This window comes from Patiria miniata, unplaced genomic scaffold, assembly GCF_015706575.1.
Source record: "Patiria miniata isolate m_02_andy unplaced genomic scaffold, ASM1570657v1 HiC_scaffold_22, whole genome shotgun sequence".
NCBI lineage: Eukaryota > Metazoa > Echinodermata > Asteroidea > Valvatida > Asterinidae > Patiria > Patiria miniata.
The window spans coordinates 4,146,996-4,166,814 of NW_024037061.1; the positions used below are offsets into that span (position 1 = coordinate 4,146,996).

General features: G+C 41.0%; 1 protein-coding gene across 1 annotated transcript in view; it reads left to right on the top strand.

Moving 5' to 3' along the window:
- The window catches only part of LOC119730382 (PC3-like endoprotease variant B), a 32,442-nt gene extending 13,600 nt beyond the window's left edge, over positions 1-18,842 (top strand). Inside the window, exons 6-15 of the mRNA XM_038203248.1 lie at positions 3,963-4,000; positions 4,760-4,842; positions 5,897-5,985; positions 7,904-8,076; positions 9,629-9,871; positions 12,882-12,982; positions 14,290-14,511; positions 15,774-16,186; positions 17,375-17,535; positions 18,298-18,842. Coding sequence (XP_038059176.1) covers positions 3,963-4,000; positions 4,760-4,842; positions 5,897-5,985; positions 7,904-8,076; positions 9,629-9,871; positions 12,882-12,982; positions 14,290-14,511; positions 15,774-16,186; positions 17,375-17,535; positions 18,298-18,555 — 1,781 coding nt within the window. The 3' untranslated portion in view covers positions 18,556-18,842. The remainder of the gene's footprint in view (positions 1-3,962; positions 4,001-4,759; positions 4,843-5,896; positions 5,986-7,903; positions 8,077-9,628; positions 9,872-12,881; positions 12,983-14,289; positions 14,512-15,773; positions 16,187-17,374; positions 17,536-18,297) is intronic.
- Positions 18,843-19,819: the final 977 nt, after the last annotated feature.

Genomic DNA, 19,819 nt, shown 5'->3' on the forward strand with positions numbered 1-19,819 from the left:
TAAAGTAAACAAGATGCAAAATCAAAGTTTTTAAAACCTAAGAAAACTAACTTTTTTTGACCACTGGGAAACGTCACAATCTCTTGGAGAAATTCAGAACGACTTCAGATCTTGTTGTCATCGCCCTAAATTATTTTTGCGACAGTATGACTGTGGTCTGTTGTTTTGAATGTTAATTCACAGTGCACTATTGTTCGTTTTCTGGTAAATTTCTCCAAATTTTGTTAACATTAACTTTCTTTTGGGAGTGCATTATGTCTTAGCTGCACAAGGTAGCGGGCATACATAATACCATGGTATGATTGATGCACCAGGTTAAGAACTGAATGCAAGTAACATCGTTTTGTTGTGTTTTCTGTTCAAAGTACTTGCACATGTATGTATATTGGTGATGGAGAATTTAATACTCATAGGGTTCGTGGATGACTAAATTTTGTCATGACTTTGGAACGAATTGCTGACCAGAAATTGGCAACAAATTTATTTTAGTCCACAACACAAATGTCCCACCTTTGTTATCCTTTATTGAGAGCTTTCCAATATGAACACAAAAACTGTTTATTTAGTTTGGGAAAATGTGTAAAGAACTGCAGTTGCACATGGGCTCATGAGTGGAGGTTTTGTGTAAAGACTATTTGAAGCCAGAGTCCATCATTTGCAGCTATCCAAAAAATAACTGGCATATTTATTGTTGAAAAACATACATTACTTGGTTGAAAGATAGTAAGGGGACTAAACTCCCTGTGAAATTATTCTTTCTGGCAAGCTGTCATTTTGAAGAAATCAACAAAAGAAGACCTTTCCAACGGTGCGTCTTAAGAAACACCGTTGGAAATTTCCGTTAGTAGTTCATATTTTTCAATAGGCGAAGTGCGCGCAAGCGTTAGCACGACGCACACGTGCGCGCGGTTGCTATAATTCGTCGGATCGGTGCGCGACATCGCGTAGCTGCAATCTGCTCAGTGAGAATGTGTCTCGGGCGCTTAATTCAGGCCCAATTCAAAACGTGATTCAGCAACTTTTGATTTGAAATCGAGATCCTAGACTGTTGTTTTTCTCAAAATATCCAGCTGAAGCTGAGCTGAAACTTCATCAGGTTAGTTGTTCAGCACCCTTCTTTAGATTTTGAGCACTGTTGTTGCTTCAAACGAACAAAATGCACAAATTACAAATGATGGACTATACCTTTAAGTGGACAGTTCAACTCCAGCAGAAATCTTTGTTGCTGTCTTTTGAACACAGCGTTCTGTTTGAGAACTCACGTTAACTGGTTCTTCTCAACACAACTCAGAAATAAACAAAAGCCGTTTGCTCTCTGAGTGATCCCCGTTTGCTATTTGCCAGGTTTGCAGCATTGCTCATGTTGCTAGCATCGTGACTTTGGGCGTGATCCCTGGTGACATGGCATAGTTTATGGTTTTGACTAGTGCCCCTTGACAAATTGGGAAAGCCACCAACATAGGGTCGGATAGCTCAGTTGCCAGAGCACCGGAACGGCAGTCGGGGGTCGCAGGTTCAAACCCTGCTCCAGTAAATTTCTTTGTTCAACTTTTAAAAACTATTAAAAATAAGAGATTTATGACATATCTATTTCTTGTTTTATCACGTGGCCTATCCCATTCCATAGTTTACATGTAATCCTACCCACATATCCACCCACAGGTTTCAAGGTGACGTGAGTAAGTTCAAAACACTTCCTTTCAAGATGGCTGACTTTGTTTTGTGTATTTCAATTTTATTTTGCTCACCCTTGCATGTTTCAATATTTGTTTGTATGTGTTTGTTATTCCTGGCCATTTAAAGGGAAAATACAACATTTGCAAACACCAAAAAATAAAACTACCAAATCATTTTGAAATACCTTGCTGGACTGTTAGTGAATGACAGTGTAAAGCATCCTGTCAATCATGGCACCTGGTATACTGTCATTTTCAAGAAAAGTGGTATTTTTGTATCAATTTCCAACGCTGATGGGCCGATCAGCGTTGGAAAAAAACTGGCTTTTTTTTCAAATACTGGCCCCAGTTGACCATCGCACTTGTTTGCAATCGATTACACACCTATGAACGGGTACAAGCCAGCTAGACTGGTTCCCTGACCTTACAATTCCCCAATGTATGTAAACTGCTCTGTTTCTTCTTAAATGGAGTCAGGGAACCAGACTACAGGAAAATGATTGTTTTTCTTGGTTTTTATGGCATTTTCGAACCCAAAACCTCAAAAAAGTCAGTGTAACTATATTTGCTATATATTTCCAACCCCCCAATTCCATCCATTTCTGAAAATTACAGCAAAAGCAAATGATGTATATTCCCTTTAACAATGTGTCCCATGAAAAAAAGGTGAGAAATCATTGATGTTTTATAAGACATCCCAGTATTCCCTGCTGCAAGATCCCCCCCCCAAAAATTAATATAGTCGTCAACGCTTTTCACCTTGCATGTTCATCCCGAACAGACCCTGTGAATTTGATGTTGTTACATAGTTCTGTACCCAGAATATCCTTCAAATTGTACCCCTCTTCATCGTGAACTGTTTACAAAGTTTGAAGAAGCATGCTGCCTTGCCCTCCCCCGCTTTGTTGACAATTGTCAATTATTCTCTTACCAAATTTTTGAAATACATGTATTTTACTGTCCAAAGCATTTCATCAAACAGTTTGACCAGACGTTGTGTTTTAAACAAACTATTACAAATTACACATTAATGCTTGAATATAACTAACCTTGTCGACATTTGTTTAATTTTAAGCATTATTTTTTATGCATTGCATGTTTATTGTTGAGTTAATTCTGTTTCAGCTAAAACTTTGTTGATAAAATCGACTGCTATTTTACTGGTATGAAGTTTACCCCTAACTCCCTGTAGACTTTTTTTTTTTTACTATTGACAAAGTCCGCCAAAATCCATCAATCCCATTGCTTCCAATGCATGCTTTGCTTTAGGCCTCCAGGCCCAAGTCCATCATACTCCACCAATATTTAGTCAAATCAGGCCTGCAGGACCAAGTCCCCCAAAATGAGGGGGGGGGGGGGATTTTGATGGAGTTTAGGGAGCTTAGGGTTAGACATGTTAAATGAATTTTGAAGACAATATTATTATTTGTTTTTGAGTGTTTGTAGTGTAACCACAATCATGTGTACTTGTACACTTTGTTTCATTCCTACGTGTGAGTCATGTAAACATGTAAACTTTAAAGGGAATATACAACATTTGCAAACATCGAAAAATAAAACTACCAAGTTTTTACAAAATACCTTACTAGGATGTTGGTAAATGACAGTCTCAAGCATCTTGTAAAATTATGGCACCTGGTGTGAAGTCATTTTCAAGAAAACGTTTTTTTTTGTAAACATTTTCAACGGTGGTCGGCCGACCAGCGTTGGTAAAACCTAACTATTTTTCAACTACTGCTCCAAATTTACCATTTTTTCAGTCCAAATTTTGTTTGCTATTGGTTGTATGTTCATGAACGGGTGCAGGCCAGCTAGACTGGTTCCCTTGCCTTACAATTTTCCATAATCTATAAATTAATCCATTTTATCTTTTGTGGAGTCAGGGAACCAGACTACTGGAACACTTTTGTTTTTCTGGGTTTTTCCAACCTTTTCGAACACAAAACTTAAAAAATGTCAGTGTACTGTAACAATATTTGATCTATTATACTAACCTCTCAAATAGTTCATTTCTGAAAATTACAGCAAAAGCCAATGATGTACATCCCTTTAAACCACCAAAAAAATGGTTGATATCTACAGGGTTTTCAGTATTAGAAGTTTATTTGAATGTTGACTTTTTTGCATGTTTTGTATTTTTATTATCTAGATTACCCTATTCTGAAATTGCATGCTTTTGAAATTTGTGAAGAAATAATATCAAACAGAGTTACAACGTTTTAGTAGTTCACTTTTGATTTATGATCCCCTTCGAATTTATTTTATGTGTTCATTCATTTGTTTCAGGTGTCGACGGTACTCACCCAGACTTGAAGGCAAACTATGTAAGTTACATTAATTAAATTAACGTTGGTATTGGTTGAAAGCCTTCTTTCTTATACCTGGAAAATAAGTTAGTCAATTGAAAATTATTATCAAGAAAAAAAATCAGACTACATGTACCTCAACAGTACAGCATGAGTAAGGCCTAAAAACAAATTGTGTGTTTACGGTAACCGACCTCCAACTTTTTATTGCCTCGTTTGGCCAAAAATGTAAATGCAATGTGTGTGTTCTTGGTTCATTCAACAATAAAAAGTTAAACTAAACAAAATACTGTTGAAGGAACCTTAAAGTAAACAAAGTAATTATAAAAGACTGACAGACAAACATAACAAAGTTACAAAATAAATTTATTTTCCTACCCATTACCGTTTCTTTTCTTTGGCCTAAACACATTCTCCACAGTACATTATTATTATTATTATTATTAATCATTTCTGGTAATGAAACCAAGGATTCCTCAAAAGCGCCCTAGGCACTGTAGCTCGCAAGCCTGAAGAAACCTGTAGAGAGAAGACAATGAGAAGAAATTACAGTTTTAGAGGTGGGAGGAAAAGCCCAGAAGAATATTCTGGGGAAAACCCACGGAATCAGGCAGGGACTGAAAACCTGTTCAAAATATTGGCCCAGGCGGGATTCGAACCCGGGTCACAGCGGTGGAAGGCAAGGAAAGCACCGCTACGCCAACCTGACTTCCCTGACATCATTCAATGTACTAACTTCTAAATTCTGAACATCGTGTCCTGATTGGTTGAAAACAGGACCCCGATGCATCGTGGGATTTCAACGGTAATGACTCGAACCCCCACCCCGACGACCGCATTGAGAAGGGCGGGAAAAACAAGTGAGTTCAAAACTTTAAAGTTTCTTCTACCACCGCCACGGCTCAACTGCACTTGCCAGTGAGCGTCTGTGTCATCAGAAAAAATGGAATCTAAATCCAGCATGCGGCCAAGACTACAGTTTTGGATAATTTTACTGTTCAACATACTGTGCCAAATTGTCCTTTCAGTCAAAATCAACCAAGCGACTGTTTTCATCAGTTGAGAGCTCCCATCCAACATAAAGCAGGTCATTGATGGGAGATATTACGAGATTCCCGAGATGTTGTTGTAATAGTGATTCATCAATGATTCGATCTGATAATGCCCGCTTGTGGCGGGTGATGGTGTATAGTCGTGTTCCCTAACGTGGCGCACTTCGAAGCTTACCCGACTTTCCTCCTGTAGTGTTACCAAACCTCTTTGTTCACAAACCTCAAATTCATGCAGTAAAATACTGGTACTTTTAACTTATTAGTGCGTGCTATTTAACCTCTGTGAACAATTTCGGTTTCATAAAATTTAATCCGAAATTCAAAAATGGTGGCGTCTGGAAATTGGGCACAAATTCGCGGAGTGTTCCCTAACGTGGCGCACTTAAATAAATCTCGGAAAATTCCAAATTAACATTTAATAATTTCTGTTAACTTGATAAATTCTGATAAATAATTATTATCTCTACTTACATACCCAGACGGATGTTTGTCGGAAAATTATTTTCTTATTTTTCGGGGCATTTTCAAAGGGTTCACTTTGCACTTGAAAATAAAATCGGAAAATCGCTCCAAAATTAAATTTTCTTCTAACTTTGTAACGGGTAAAGAAACTCGCGACTTATGAACGGGAGTGTTTAGAACTTGCTGAAATTTCACTTTCTGCGAAATTTCAGTTTAAACTTTTACTCTAGCTAGGCGCTACAGGTGAAAAATCAAGTGCGCCACGTTGGGGGCCGCGCCACGTTAGGGTACATCAACAATATCGTATCACAGCAACGTCTTGCCCCAAGACTAAGTTCAAATTAAACAATGATGGCGACCATAATGACAATGCATGTATTTGTGGTTGATGCTTCTACAGTCATGGCACACGCTGCGCTGGAGAAATTGCCGCCGAGGCCGACAATGGAATATGTGGCGTTGGCGCGGCACCAAAGGCTGGTATTGGAGGTAAGACATTCGGACAAGAAGTATTCTAGTCTTGTCCATCACAAGTCCTCATAAATCCATGACAAGTCAATGACAAGTCCTCACAAGTCCATCACACGTCCTCACACGTCCTCACAAGTCCCCACAAGTCCCCACAAGTCCTCACAAGTCCCCACAAGTCCTCATAAATCCATGACAAGTCTATGACAAGTCCTCACAAGTCCATCACAAGTCATCACACGTCCTCACAAGTCCCCACAAGTCCCCACAAGTCCCCACAAGTCCTCACAAGTCCTCACAAGTCCCTACAAGCCCTCATAAATCCATGACAAGTCTATGACAAGTCCTCACAAGTCCACACAAGCCCATCACAAATCCTCAAAAGTCCCCACAAGTCTCCACAACTCCCTTGCAAGTCCTCACACATCCTCGTAAGTCATTGCAAACCCATAACAAGTCCTTACAAGTCCTCACAAGTCCTTACACGTCCTCACAAGTCCCCACAAGTCCTCACAAGTCCTCATAAATCCCCACAAGTCCTCACAATTCTGCACAAGTCCACACAAGCCCATCACGAATCCTCCCACGTCCCCACAAGTCTCCACAACTTCCTTGCAAGTCCTCACACATCCTCGCAAGTCGTCACAAGCCCATCACAAGTCCCCACAAGTCCTCACAATTCTGCACAACTCCCTTGCAAGTCCTCAAACATCCTCGCAAGTCCTTGCAAGCCCATCACAAGTCCACACAAGTCCTCACAAGTCCCCACAAGTCCTCACAAGTCCTCATAAATCCCCACAAGTCCTCACAATTCTGCAGAAGTCCTTACAAGCCCATCACGAATCCTCCCAAGTCCCCACAAGTCTCCACAACTTCCTTGCAAGTCCTCACACATCCTCGCAAGTCCTCACAAGCCCATCACAAGTCTCCACAAGTCCTCACAATTCTGCAGAAGTCCACACAAGCCCATGACAAATCCCCACAAGTCCCCACAAGTCTCCACAACTCCCTTGCAAGTCCTCACACATCCTCGCAAGTCCTCACAAGTTCATTACAAAGCATCCAGTAGCCAGTCAAGTCACAAGCTATTCAATGAACTGTGGCAAAAGGCATTCCTTTTCGTTCATGTACACGTAGGATCATTTGCATCTATCCCAAAAGTAGCCCACAGTATTATTTTCAAAAAGCATACTTGGATGAAAGATCATACTGGTACTAAACACCCTGAGAACTTATTCCATCTGGCTTGCTGTCATTTAGACGAAATCAGGAAATATATGCGATTTCAAATGATCAGTCAAAAGGACTGATGTTTTGGAATAAAGAGTGCTTCGACGAAATCGTGTCTCTTGATCAAAATGTGGTGCATGGTTTTTTACTAGTTTTTGGAAATGTGTTATATCCACCGAGCTGAAATTTAAAGAGGTTGTGGAATGCTCGAAGACATTTTTCGGGTATATGTAGCCTAAGGTGTGATGAAATAAAAACGACTATTGTGTCTGTCATGAAATGAGTACAAAAGGTACTTTTGAAAGCTGTTTTTCAGGTCCTGTTTCGACCCGAACGTGCAATTTGTGTAAAAGTCGTCGTTGGGGGCAGCAAACAAAACAGTAAATCGTGACGCAATAAACAGGACTCGTTTACACTACGCTGCATCGGGAGTCCTGTTTATTACGTCACGATTTACTATGTTTTGTACAAAAGGACCTTTTGTACTCATTTCATGACAGACACGATAGTCGTTTTTATTTCATCACACCTTAGGCTACATATACCCGAAAAATTACGGAAATGTCTTCGAGCATTCCACAACCTCTTTAACATGTTTTTTAAAAAATATTTTGTTTGGTGTCATTATTGTAAACAAGCAAAATGCATGAACCACAAACGATGCCCTTATATGCTTTTAATCCATTTACATGTGTTATGTTTTCGTCAGGCATAAGATTCCTGGATGGTGACGTGACAGATTCGATGGAGGCCGACGCTCTGACGTACGCTAACCAACACATCGACATCTACAGCTGCTGCTGGGGACCATCCGACAACGGCAAGACAATGAGGGAACCGGGCAAACTAATGACGGAAGCGTTGGCTCAGGGCTGTCGAGAGGTGAATATGAAAAAGCTAGACTGAGGTCTTTTGGCAAATTGCACACAGCTACAAAACGCCCGAAATTTGCAAAGCTGAAGGTAAAAATGGGTTACCAGCCAGAATCACATGAGATGTATTCTACTCTTGACTGGTATTCGGTTGAATTTTTCTGAAAGGGCATGACATAAAGTTTACTTGGGAGCATTCTCATTCTTTTAGGGTTTACGGCCAAATAAAAAAAAAAGTGTTGAGCGTCCTGCCTTTTTGAAAAAAAGGTAGGAGGCACCCCCCCTCTTTTTTTCTTCCAAAATGGCCGCCCGACTGGGCTATTTTTCAAGATGGCAGCCAGCTTTTTAAAAAAAAATGGCGGCCATGTGGACTCGGGAAATGACAAACCAGCTTTATATGGGCTAGATGCAACAAACAAAATGATGTCACTGTTTAAAATGTATCATTTGTTTGTTCCCCCCCCCCCCCAAAAAAAGGAGGCGGCTTCCAAAAAGGAAGCGGGCAGAGCGCCAACCATTACTCTTTTGGATTAAGAATAAGGATTTTGAGGCATGTTACTACTCTTGAAAGTTCCAGCTGTCCTATACGCCAACATTGTGGTTACTCTGAAAAGTACTGTGGTTACTCTTCAACTTGATTGTTGTCCTATGTATTTACATTAGCATTACTCTTTGCAGGAAGAATCATTACTATTTTGTAGTCTGTAAAGTTGGCATCTCTGAGCGGGCGGGGAAGCTAAACATGTTTAGACCAAGAAACTAGAAACTAGACACCCCTGTTGGTCATCACTTCAACCTGCCTAACCACTCCATTTCTGATATGATTTTGCAGGGCATTGAATCTCTTGGCCATCGCAAGGACTCAGTTCGCCTCAGCAGAGAGAAAGTGTGGATGAATCGTCTTCGAACTATTCAACCACATGGTCTCAACATCCAACTTGGAAATGATTAATCCTTTTCTTCCTCCATTGTCTTCTGTTACAGAAAATCCACCTGGCCTTCCTTGTTTGTGTTTACCCATCTTCCCCCATCTTTCATCCCTTTCCACCTCCATACTGTCCCCCCCCCCTGCATCATCCCCTTCACTCTCACACTCTTTTGTCCGTTCCCACTCCCTGTGACCTTTGATCCTTCCCCTTTCTGGTCCCTCCCCTGTTTACACAAGACCCCTTGTGGTTTGCCATCTCCCTTTGCTTCTTTGTTCTCTCATCCACCCTCCCCTGCATCTGTTCCCACCTAATCCTCCTTTTGTGTTTCTTCTTTCAGCCCTGCATGTTTGTGTGCACCCCCATGTTAATGTATGTACCTCTGTCATTTCTGTTTTAGCCTCTGAAGAAGAACTTGCTAAGTTCGAAACATCAGGCCACATTAATTTTTAGATTTATATATTTCAGGTCCATCCAGTCAGTAAGCAGTTTGCAGCAGTCTTACTTTTTTTCATGTTTATTTTTTATTTGACCGAAAAGCTCATTCCTGGCCGTCAACCAAACGTTATGATCTGATGGGTCAGTGCGCAGTGTTTGATCGATGTGTTTATTTCTTGTTTTTTTTCTGTTCGTCAGGGTCGTGGGGGTAAGGGGTCCATCTATATGTGGGCCTCCGGTAACGGCGGCCATAATGACGACGATTGCGGTGCCGACGCCTACGTAGGGAACATCCACACCATCTCGGTCGGTTCCATTAACGACAAGGGGGAGTCTGTCTACTTCATGGAGAGTTGCCCCTCCACCATGGGCGTGATTCTGTCCGGCGGTATGAACGACCGGAGTACGAAGAGCGAAATGATGAAACGGCAGAACCTGGTGGTAAGATTGATCCTCCAATATTACGAGCAATATGTCAACCTTTAAAACCCTGCAGGTCTGTTCAGGTGAAGGGATATGACGTGTTTATACAGGGTGTTTCAAAAAAAAGGCAACCAAGCTTATTTTGTTGATTTCTCGGGTATGATTTTTTATTTAGGAAAATGGTAACCACCATCTGTTACATAACCATGTCTTCTCTTTCTGGATGCCACGAACTATTTTTACCGTCACGAATGACTGAGCACCAAGTGATGTAACTGACATGCCAGAAATGGCCTTGTACCACATGCACCATAAGACCAATTGACAGTTTTCAGCATGTTGAAAATAACAAAATCCAGGACGTACATTATCAAAGTCAGTTATTCAATTGCTAAAACATATCAAGGTTTATCACTGTCCCCTTTATGCCCACTGTCCTTCAACATACCCCCCCCCCCTCCCCCTCCGTTCCTTTCAACGCAAATCTCTGCCCTGGTTCTGATTGCTGTGAACGCATTCCTGATAACGTCTCTCTCTCTGATAACTGTCAATTGGTCTTATGGTGCATGTGGTACAAGGCCATTTTTGGCATGTCAGTTACATCACTTGGTGCTCAGTCATCCGGGACGTTAAATGGAGTTCCTGGTGTCAAGAAAAAGAAGACATGGTTTATGTAACAGATGGTGGTTACCATTTTCCTAAATAATGAGTCATACCTGAGAAATCAACAAAATAAGCTCAGTTTCCTTTTTTTGAAACACCCTGTACAGTAACTGTGTCACACAGAGAGTCACTGCACAAAACCCAGCACTGTGGAGAGCAGTGAAGCGTGACTGAATCTGCCTGCTTGCCCTGAGCTTAAGGTTACAGACCAGCAAGTAAACTGCAATAAACCCCAATGATAAATGCCCCCACTTCCAAAAATCCTCATATCTCTCCAAGGGGTTTGATACACCCATCATATTAAAGAGAATTTACATCATTGGCTTTTGCTGTAATTTAAAAAAAATGAACTATTTGAGGGGTTAGTATAATAGATCAAATATTGTTGCACTGACATGTTTGACGTTTTGTGCTCGAAAACGCTGGAAAAGCCAAGAAAAACAAAAATGTTCAAGTAGTCTGGTTCCCTGACTCCACTAAAGATGAAGTGGATCAATTTATAGATGCTGGAAAATTGTAAGGTAAGGAAACCAGTCTAGCTGGCCTGCACCCGTTCATGAACATGTAACCAATAGTCAAACAAAATTTTGACTGAAAAAAAAATGGTAAATTTGGAGCAGTAGTTGAAAAATAGTTAGGTTTTTCCAACAGTGGTCGGCCGACCACCGTTGGAAATTTATACAAAAATACCATTTTCTTGAAAATGACTTCACACCAGGTGCCATAATTTTACAGGATGCTTTGAACTGTCATTAACCAACATCCTAGTAAGGTATTTCGTAAAAACGTGGTAGTTTTATTTGTTGATGTTTGCAAATGTTGTATATTCCCTTTAAAGCTTATTTCATCTTCTTTCATTTTCTGTTCAATTTTCCGGGGGTAATCCCTTGACTTTTGAAGGAAATTTACATCCAAAGATAAAAATGGTCCTAACGCCCATGGCCATTTTGAAAACGAATGCCTGTGCTCTGTTTCAAAATAGAGCACTTTTAGGCCCCAATTTCTCAATATTTCACAGAAATACAAGCTCACAGTCCTGTGTATGGCATCCACCTTTCTGTTCTTTTTTTTTTTTACAAACCCTCAAGTTCGTGGCTCACAAAATGTTCTTATAGCAGAGAATTTGAGCACATGCGAATCGTGGTTTGGCCGGCATAGGCAATTTGGGCCTATTTACTGGCCTGAAACCTTTACCACACACAAAAATTGTGCAGGGATTTAAAGTGTTATCCATACTCCAAAGAAGATTACCTCAAAGGAATTTGAAGTGTGGGGGCTAACTCTATGGGCAAAAGTGTTTTTTTCCCCCCAAAAAACTTGAAGGGGTGTGAAGTGCAGAAGGCTAGGAGGGCTAATGAAAAGATAAATGATACATTAACATTTCTACAGCTATCAACATTTGTTATTTTTTTCAAAAAACAAAACCATTGTTGGCCAACCATGGTTGGGAAAAACTGACTTTTTTTCAAACACTGCCCCAAATTTACAAAATTTAGTTAGCCCACATTTTGTTTGCGATTGGTTACACATCCCTGAATGGGTGGAAGCCAGGTAGTCTGGTTCCCAGACCTGACGATTCCTTGATGTCTATATGCTGCTCTGTGCCGTCTTAAGTAGGGTCAGGGAACCAGACTACAAGAACCGCGTTGTTTTCGTGGTTTTTCCAGCATCTATGAGCACAAAACTTTAAAGGGAATGTACAACATTTGCTTTTGCTGCAATTTTCAGAAATAAATGGATTTGGCGGATTAGTATGTTATAGAAAATAGTGTTAAACTGACTTAGGTACTTCACGTTTTGGGCTTGTAGATGCTGGAAAAACCAAGAAAACCTATCATATTCTTGTAGTCTGGTTCCCTGACCGCACTTAAGATGAAACGGAGCAATTAATACTCTTTGGGGAATTGTAAGGTCGAGAATAAGTCTAGCGCAGGCTTGCACCCCTTCACAGGTGTGTAATCAACTGCAAAGAAAAGTCAGAATAACTTAGTATGAAAGAGTAGGAACAGTTTTTGAAAAAAGCCAGTGTTTTCCAACGCTGGTCGGCTGACCAGCGTTGGAAAAATACAGCTTTTCGTGAAAATGTCAGCACACCAGGAGCCACGATTTTAAAGGATGCTTTAGACTCTCATTCCCTAACAGTTCAGTAAGGTATTACGTGATAGTTTGATCATTTCGTTCTTTGATGTTTGCAAATGTTGTGTCTTCCCTTTAAACAGATCAGTGTAACAATATTTGCTATAAAATTCTACATGCAATCCCCAAATCCATCCATTTCTGAAAACTACAGCAAAAGCAAATGTTGTATATTACCTTTAACAAAAGCATGGGTTTTAACTTTAAAATGTTTGCATTTTTCTGGCAGATTACAACGGACATTCATGACAAGTGTATCGATACTTTCATCGGGACATCAAGTGCCGCACCGCTAGGGGCCGGCCTCATGGCGTTGGTCCTGCAAGCAAAGTGAGTAGGGTTCGAAGCCAGACAATATCATCTTTTTTTTTTACTCCGGTTAAAGGTAGAGTCCATTATTTGCAGCCATCCGAAAAGTAACTGGCGTAATTATTGTTGAAAAACTAACTTGGTTGAAAGATAGTAAGGAGACTAAACTCCCTGTGAAATTATTCTTTCTGGGAAGCTGTCATTTTGAAGTAATCAACGAAAGAAGGCATTTCCAACGGTGATTCTTAAGAAGCACCGTAGGAAAATTTAAATTAGTAGTTCGTTTTGTTATTCAGCGCAGCGCGCACAAGTATTCGAACGACGCACATGCGCGCGCGGTTGTTATAATTCGTCGGATCAGTGCGCGACGTCGCGTATAGTTGCAATTCAAAACAATTCAAAACATGATTCAGCAACTTTTGATTTGAAATTGAGATCTTAGAATGCTGTTTTTCTCGGAATGTACAGCTGAAGCTTAGCTGAAACTTCATCAGGTTAGTTGCTCAGTATCCTTCATTAGATTTTGAACTCTTTTGTTGTTTCAAACGAACAAAATGCACAAATTACAAATGATGGACTCTACCTTTAAAACTTGGAGAGCTGTTATCAAAGTTGGAATACAGGACCTGAATTTCAGCTAAAAAAACCGAACATTTTAATAGAAATTCATAAACACCTAGGACAGTTTGAACATTCCTATTGGTCAAAAGCCCAACATGTGGGTGGTTTTTAACCACCGGTAATAAAACACTGCTGAGAGCCGCTGCATTCTGCGCCACATCGTGCAGCACTGTGCGTACGCCAATCTTCATATAAGGAGATTTTAGCACTAGGCGTGCTGGGCACATACCATATCTCGGCCAGAGGGGCGTTTCACAAAACATGAAGAAATATGGATGAACAAAATCATTGAAAAATCATTGTTAATGACCAAAATAAGGCTATTGAAAACCAACGATGCATCCGTTCCCAGGTTCCGAGGACACTCAGGACAGTCGGTCAAACTATGGGCTCTGCACGAACAGAGAGGGCGCTTTTTGACCACTGTAGTGACCCAATGGATGGCACACTGCATTCGCGTGCTGGTTCGCACGAACTACACATGACCAATTTTATTCCAAATGTGCACAAAACCCTAGCATCTTGGTGTGAGCGTCACGCTTTGTCAGCAATGCATTGGAATGTCTCTCCCAGGGCCCCCCCCTACTCTCCCTTTTTTAGCATTGAGGGGGTACTTGTGCAGGGGGCCATGGTAAACTTAACTGTGTGCTTGAACTTGATCATGGTTACTTATCAACTCTTTCGGTTTCTGTCCCACGCTTGTTCAGTCCAAACCTAACTTGGCGAGATGTCCAGCATGTCGTCGTCAACGGAGCGAACATCCCCAATACAGTGGAGTCGGGTTGGCACGTCAACGGCGCCGGTTTCCACGTCAACGAGATGTTTGGCTTTGGCATGCTGGATGCCGGGAAGATGGTGGAATTGGCGTTGACATGGCAGAACGTCGGGGAACAGAGGATTTGCGAGGAGCCGGTACATGAGATCAACAAGTGAGTGGATGTCAACAAAATACGCAGAGAACAACATTTGTATTAATGACGTGCATCGGGTCGGTTCGACCAGGCCAAACCGACCCGAAACACTAGAGATATAAACCGAATCCGAACCGAAACGATCTTAACTCCCTTAAACCAACCCGACCCGACCCGAAAAAAATAAGGTAAACCGACCCGAACCGACCCGACCCGAAAAAACCCCCCAAAACCCCAAATACCTGTCTTGGACAAAGTGATCACTTTTTTTGTGCCTGCCCTTACCCACGTGGCATGAATTCTTTTGCAAAACCATCGTCTCTATCTCTCTGTCATACTCAGTGGGTTGATCAAGAGTAACTCCGCTTATTGAACAAATGCATGGTCACCATGCAGTATCAATCTTTTTCACTGTCGGTTCCGATTGGACTGGAGAAATTAATACCGTGCGATTGACAGGTGATTGACTTGTGATTGACTTGTGATTGACTTGCGATTGACATGTGATTGACTTGTGATTGACTTGTAATTGACTTGCGATTGACAGGTGATTGACTTGTGATTGACTTGTGATTGACTTGTGATTTGACATGTGATTGTCTTGTGATTGACTTGTGATTTGACATGTGATTGACTTGTGATTGACATGTGATTGACTTGTGATTGAATTGTGATTTGACATGTGATTGTCTTGTGATGGACTTGTGATTGACATGTGATTGACTTGTGATTGACATGTGATTGACTTGTGATTGACTTGTGATTGACTTGTGATTTGACATGTGATTGTCTTGTGATTGACTTGTGATGGACTTGCGATTGACATGTGGTTGACTTGTGATTGACTTGTGATTTGACATGTGATTGACATGTGATTGTCTTGTGATGGACTTGTGATTGACATGTGATTGACTTGTGATTGACTCGTGATTGACTTGTGATTGACTTGTGATTGACTTCTGATTGACTTGTGATTGACTTGTGATTGACTTGTGACTGACTTGCGGTTGACATGCGATTGACTTGTGATTGACTTGTGATTGACTTGTGATTGACTTGTGATTGACTTGTGATGGACTTGCGATTGACATGTGGTTGACTTGTGATTTGACTTGTGATTGACTTGTGGTTGACTTGTGATTGAATTGTGATTGACTTGTGATTTGACTTACGACTGATTTGTGATTGGACTCGTGATCGACTCATTGATGATACTATTAGAGTGACTTCTAGTGGTGATTAAAACATAACTTAACCTCTTTTCCCCCCACCGTTTCTAGGTCCGTCCTTCAAGGAATGGCTCACAGTGTCCATCTCCGAGTCAACTGTCCCCAGATCACTAAACTGGAACACGTCAAGGTCCGCATATCCTTCCAGGCGCGACGGCGTGGCGACGTCTCCCTGACACTCTCCTCCCCATTTGGCACCCCCTCGGAGCTCCTCTCCCGACGGCGTAACGACAACTCCTCGGACGAGGTCAAGAATTTCCCGTTCATGTCCGTCAGGAACTGGGGGGAGAACCCAACGGGGACCTGGGTGTTTGAGTTGATGCATCACTTTACTCCGGCCGGCGTCCAGCCCAAGCCGAAGTGGCCGGACATTCCCCGACAGCACGACAACGTGGTGGATCTGAAGGATATTCAGCTGATACTCTACGGGACTGGAGATGACGACAGGAGTCCGAACACCAACGGTGAGGCATTTCATATTGTTAACAATTTCCAATAAATCAATCTTGAGCTCAATCTGCAGTCATACTTCAGGGCGAGTCAGAACGATCTGGACCCAAGTTCACCGTTTTTTTTGGTTGCAAATAGAGTACATTGAGAAAAAAATATGAGTGTTTCATATGAATGGTTATTACCTTGTCTTCCACAGGAATTTTGAATACAGTAAATTCCGGCTAAACCGACATCGTACAACTCGTCAAATCGCTCAAGTCAGCCGTCTGACTAAAGTCCCAATTGTCCGTAATGCATTTCCATTGAATATTTTTTATTTCTAAGTCAGCTTTTATAAGTCGCCATTTCGCTCAAGTCGTTGTGTTACTCTCGGTCCCCTTTCTATAAAATGCATTACAAAATCCTTTGTGTCAGTTAGCATTCAGCAAATCACGCATTGGCATCGACTTCCTGTTCTGCGGTTGGCAAAGTGTCGAGTGAAAAGTGGTTTCGCACGGCCCATGATTGCTGCATGCATCGGTGTCGAAAAAGGGTGTCCTACTGCATACATCGCATATGCATCATGAGCATATCAATACCAGTACCCCCTCTTGGCTGTACGCATGCGCTCTGTCCATTTTGGGGGTCGTCTTATTGAATGACTACTGCTTCAGTCAATGCGTGCGTGGTATATACTGGACCACGCACACATTTAATTTGTTACTGTGCACGTACACATGTATCGTGGTCTCCACTATCAACACCCCAAACATGATGATACAATTCGAGGATTAATTTGCTGGATTCAACTCAAGCATTAAGGAGATAATCCAGGGTAAATCGAAGCCAATTAGTGCAATGAATCATGTGTGCAAAAGACCATTCATGTAAGTCGGCAAAATGACGACTTATAGCATATATCAGCATTCGCGTAAGTCGTCACAAATTCTCGGGTCCCGAGAGTGCCGGTTTAGCCGGAGTTAACTGTATTTCAAATAAGTGGCTGTGGTGAGGAGTTTTGACATATAACCATGACTATTTTTTCTTTTTAATGACATGTACACTACTTGATAGCTTGGTTTTCGGCAGTACTTTGTACTCGGATAAAAGTACTCGGCTACAACACTGCTACAGCGACTTTAAAGAAATGACATTTAAGTTCAACTCAGTCAAGTTTACTCAATCCTCTGCTTCCTTTTCCAAACCAAATGCCAACCCAGCCGTCAGCACCGAGCACACTGGTAAACTGGACAGCGAGGACGTGGTGGACATCTTTAACGATGAACAGAAGGCTAATGAGGAGATCGTCGTTGACTTAGATGACCTCGCTGACGGAGTGAAACCGCCCCCTAACACCGCGCACAACCTGGATAAACATGATGTAAGCAATCATCGACACAACAGGAGTTTCATTAAGGATCATAATGGTAGTCAAGTTCATCACAACTCAATCACAAGTAAATCACATATCAATCACAAGTCAATCACAAGTCCATCACAAGTCAATCACAAGCCAATCACAAGTCAATCACAAGTAAATCACATATCAATCACAAGTCGATCACAAGTCAATCACAAGCCAATCACAAGTCAATCATAAGGCAATCACAAGTCAATCACAAGTCCATCACAAGTCAATCACAAGCCAATCACAAGTCAATCATAAGGCAATCACAAGTCAATCACAAGTCAATCACAAGTCAATCACAAGTCGATCACAAGTCGATCACAAGTCAATCACAAGTCAATCACAAGTCGATCAAAAATCAATCACAAACTAATCACATTTCAATCGCAAGTCAATCACAAGTCAATCACAAGTCGATCGCAAGTCAGTCACAAATCGATCACAAGTCAATCACAAATCAATCACAAGTCAATCATAAGTCAATCACAAGTCAGTCACAAGTCAATCACAAGAAATTAGGAGGCAATCACAATTCAATCACAATTCAAAATGCAACTTTATTAAAAGTCAAATCACAAGTCGATCACAAGCCAATAACATATCAATCACAATTCATTCACAAGTCAAATCACAAATCAATCACAAGTCAATCGCAAGTCACTCCAGAAGTCAAATCACAAATCAATCACAAGTCAATCGCAAGTCAATAACAAATCCAATCCCATATCTTTGCAGAAGGACGTCATCAACACGGGACAGTTCGACCAGGTTCTTCAGGACCCAGAGATTCGCTCCCTCATCCACGAAATGTACGTCCACAAGAAGGCCGAGGCTCTGCGAAAACTTGCCGCCAAGCGCCTCCAGAAAGACAAGAGGTACCAGAGTCAGTGGCAGAGGTCACATGATAGGTCACATGACCTGGAGGAATCCAGTCGGGAGGCGCTAGAAGAAGTCTTGGAGGTTCTCCACGACGTCGGCAAACAGGACGATTAAAGAAACTATCAGGGGCCATTCTCTTGGAGCCGCTAAGTACAGGAACTATTTTCTTAGCGAAAACTGGTTACCGGGTAAAATTGTGTTGGATGTATATGGCATGTGACTGGTTCCCAGCTCATATATGCTTAGCATACAAATTCGATAAGCAGTATTTCTTGCTTTAACGGCTTCATGCAGTCTAACCCTGGTTTTGATCTTTGCAAACACAAAAACTATCCAGGCTGATACTTTTTTTACCATTTCAGTTTTACAGGCTTTCAAGTATTCCTAATTGGCTCTTCCGCAATTTGCGAAAAAGCCTTTCTTTTTGTTCTGATTTTTAAATTTTTTGGGGTTCTTCTTTTTGTTCCATGAAAAATCCCATAGACTTTGTACACGATTTTAGTACACGCCACTTTTGGCATTGAACTTTATCGTACATCATTCAAATTAAGCATATGCATTGTCCTTATGGCAAAGTTGTGTCCCGAAGAGTGACGTCATGATTACGTCATCAGGGGTCACATGACGTCATCACAAACGTGCATATTTTGAAGTCCTATATCTACAGAACTGTGAGTCCAATTGGGTTGAAACTTGGTATGTGGGTAGACAGGGATGTGTTATAGATAAAACATAAGGTGACGTCATCATGACGTCATCATGTGATTTTATATGAATTTTTGAATTTTTGGACCTTCAAGCCATATCTCACGAACGCAACATGCTAAATTCAAAATTCTTTTTGTATTTGGTTTATTAGGTAATAGGTATATGCACAAAATTTTGAAAAATGTCTGATGTCATCATGACGTCATCAAAAATGCAATTTTTTAAAACACACGTAAGGGTAGGTCCGATTGTCATGAAACTTGGTGGGTAGGTAGATAATGGTACTGGTATGCAAAATCTGAAGTGACGTCACAATAATGATTTTTTTTAATATTTACAATTGTATTCTGCGTCCAAAATTGTACACTTCCTTTCCTCGAATTGATTTCAAACTTGGTACAATGAAAAAATATTACTCATAAATAAGCATAATGCGAAAAAGCCCTATGTTCTGTTGCCAACAGACATAGAACCTCTAGTTTTCTTTTTCTTTTTTCCAATTTTTTCCCTACTTTTCCTACTTTTTTCTTGACTTTCCTACTTTTTCCTACTTTTCTTCTAGAAATTCCTATTTTTGTGTCCCTTCACTCCGAAAAGTTAAATGCATTGATTATTTTTCATAAGAGAGTTTACACACTGTCATGAAGGGCTTGGACCCAGGAGTACTGCA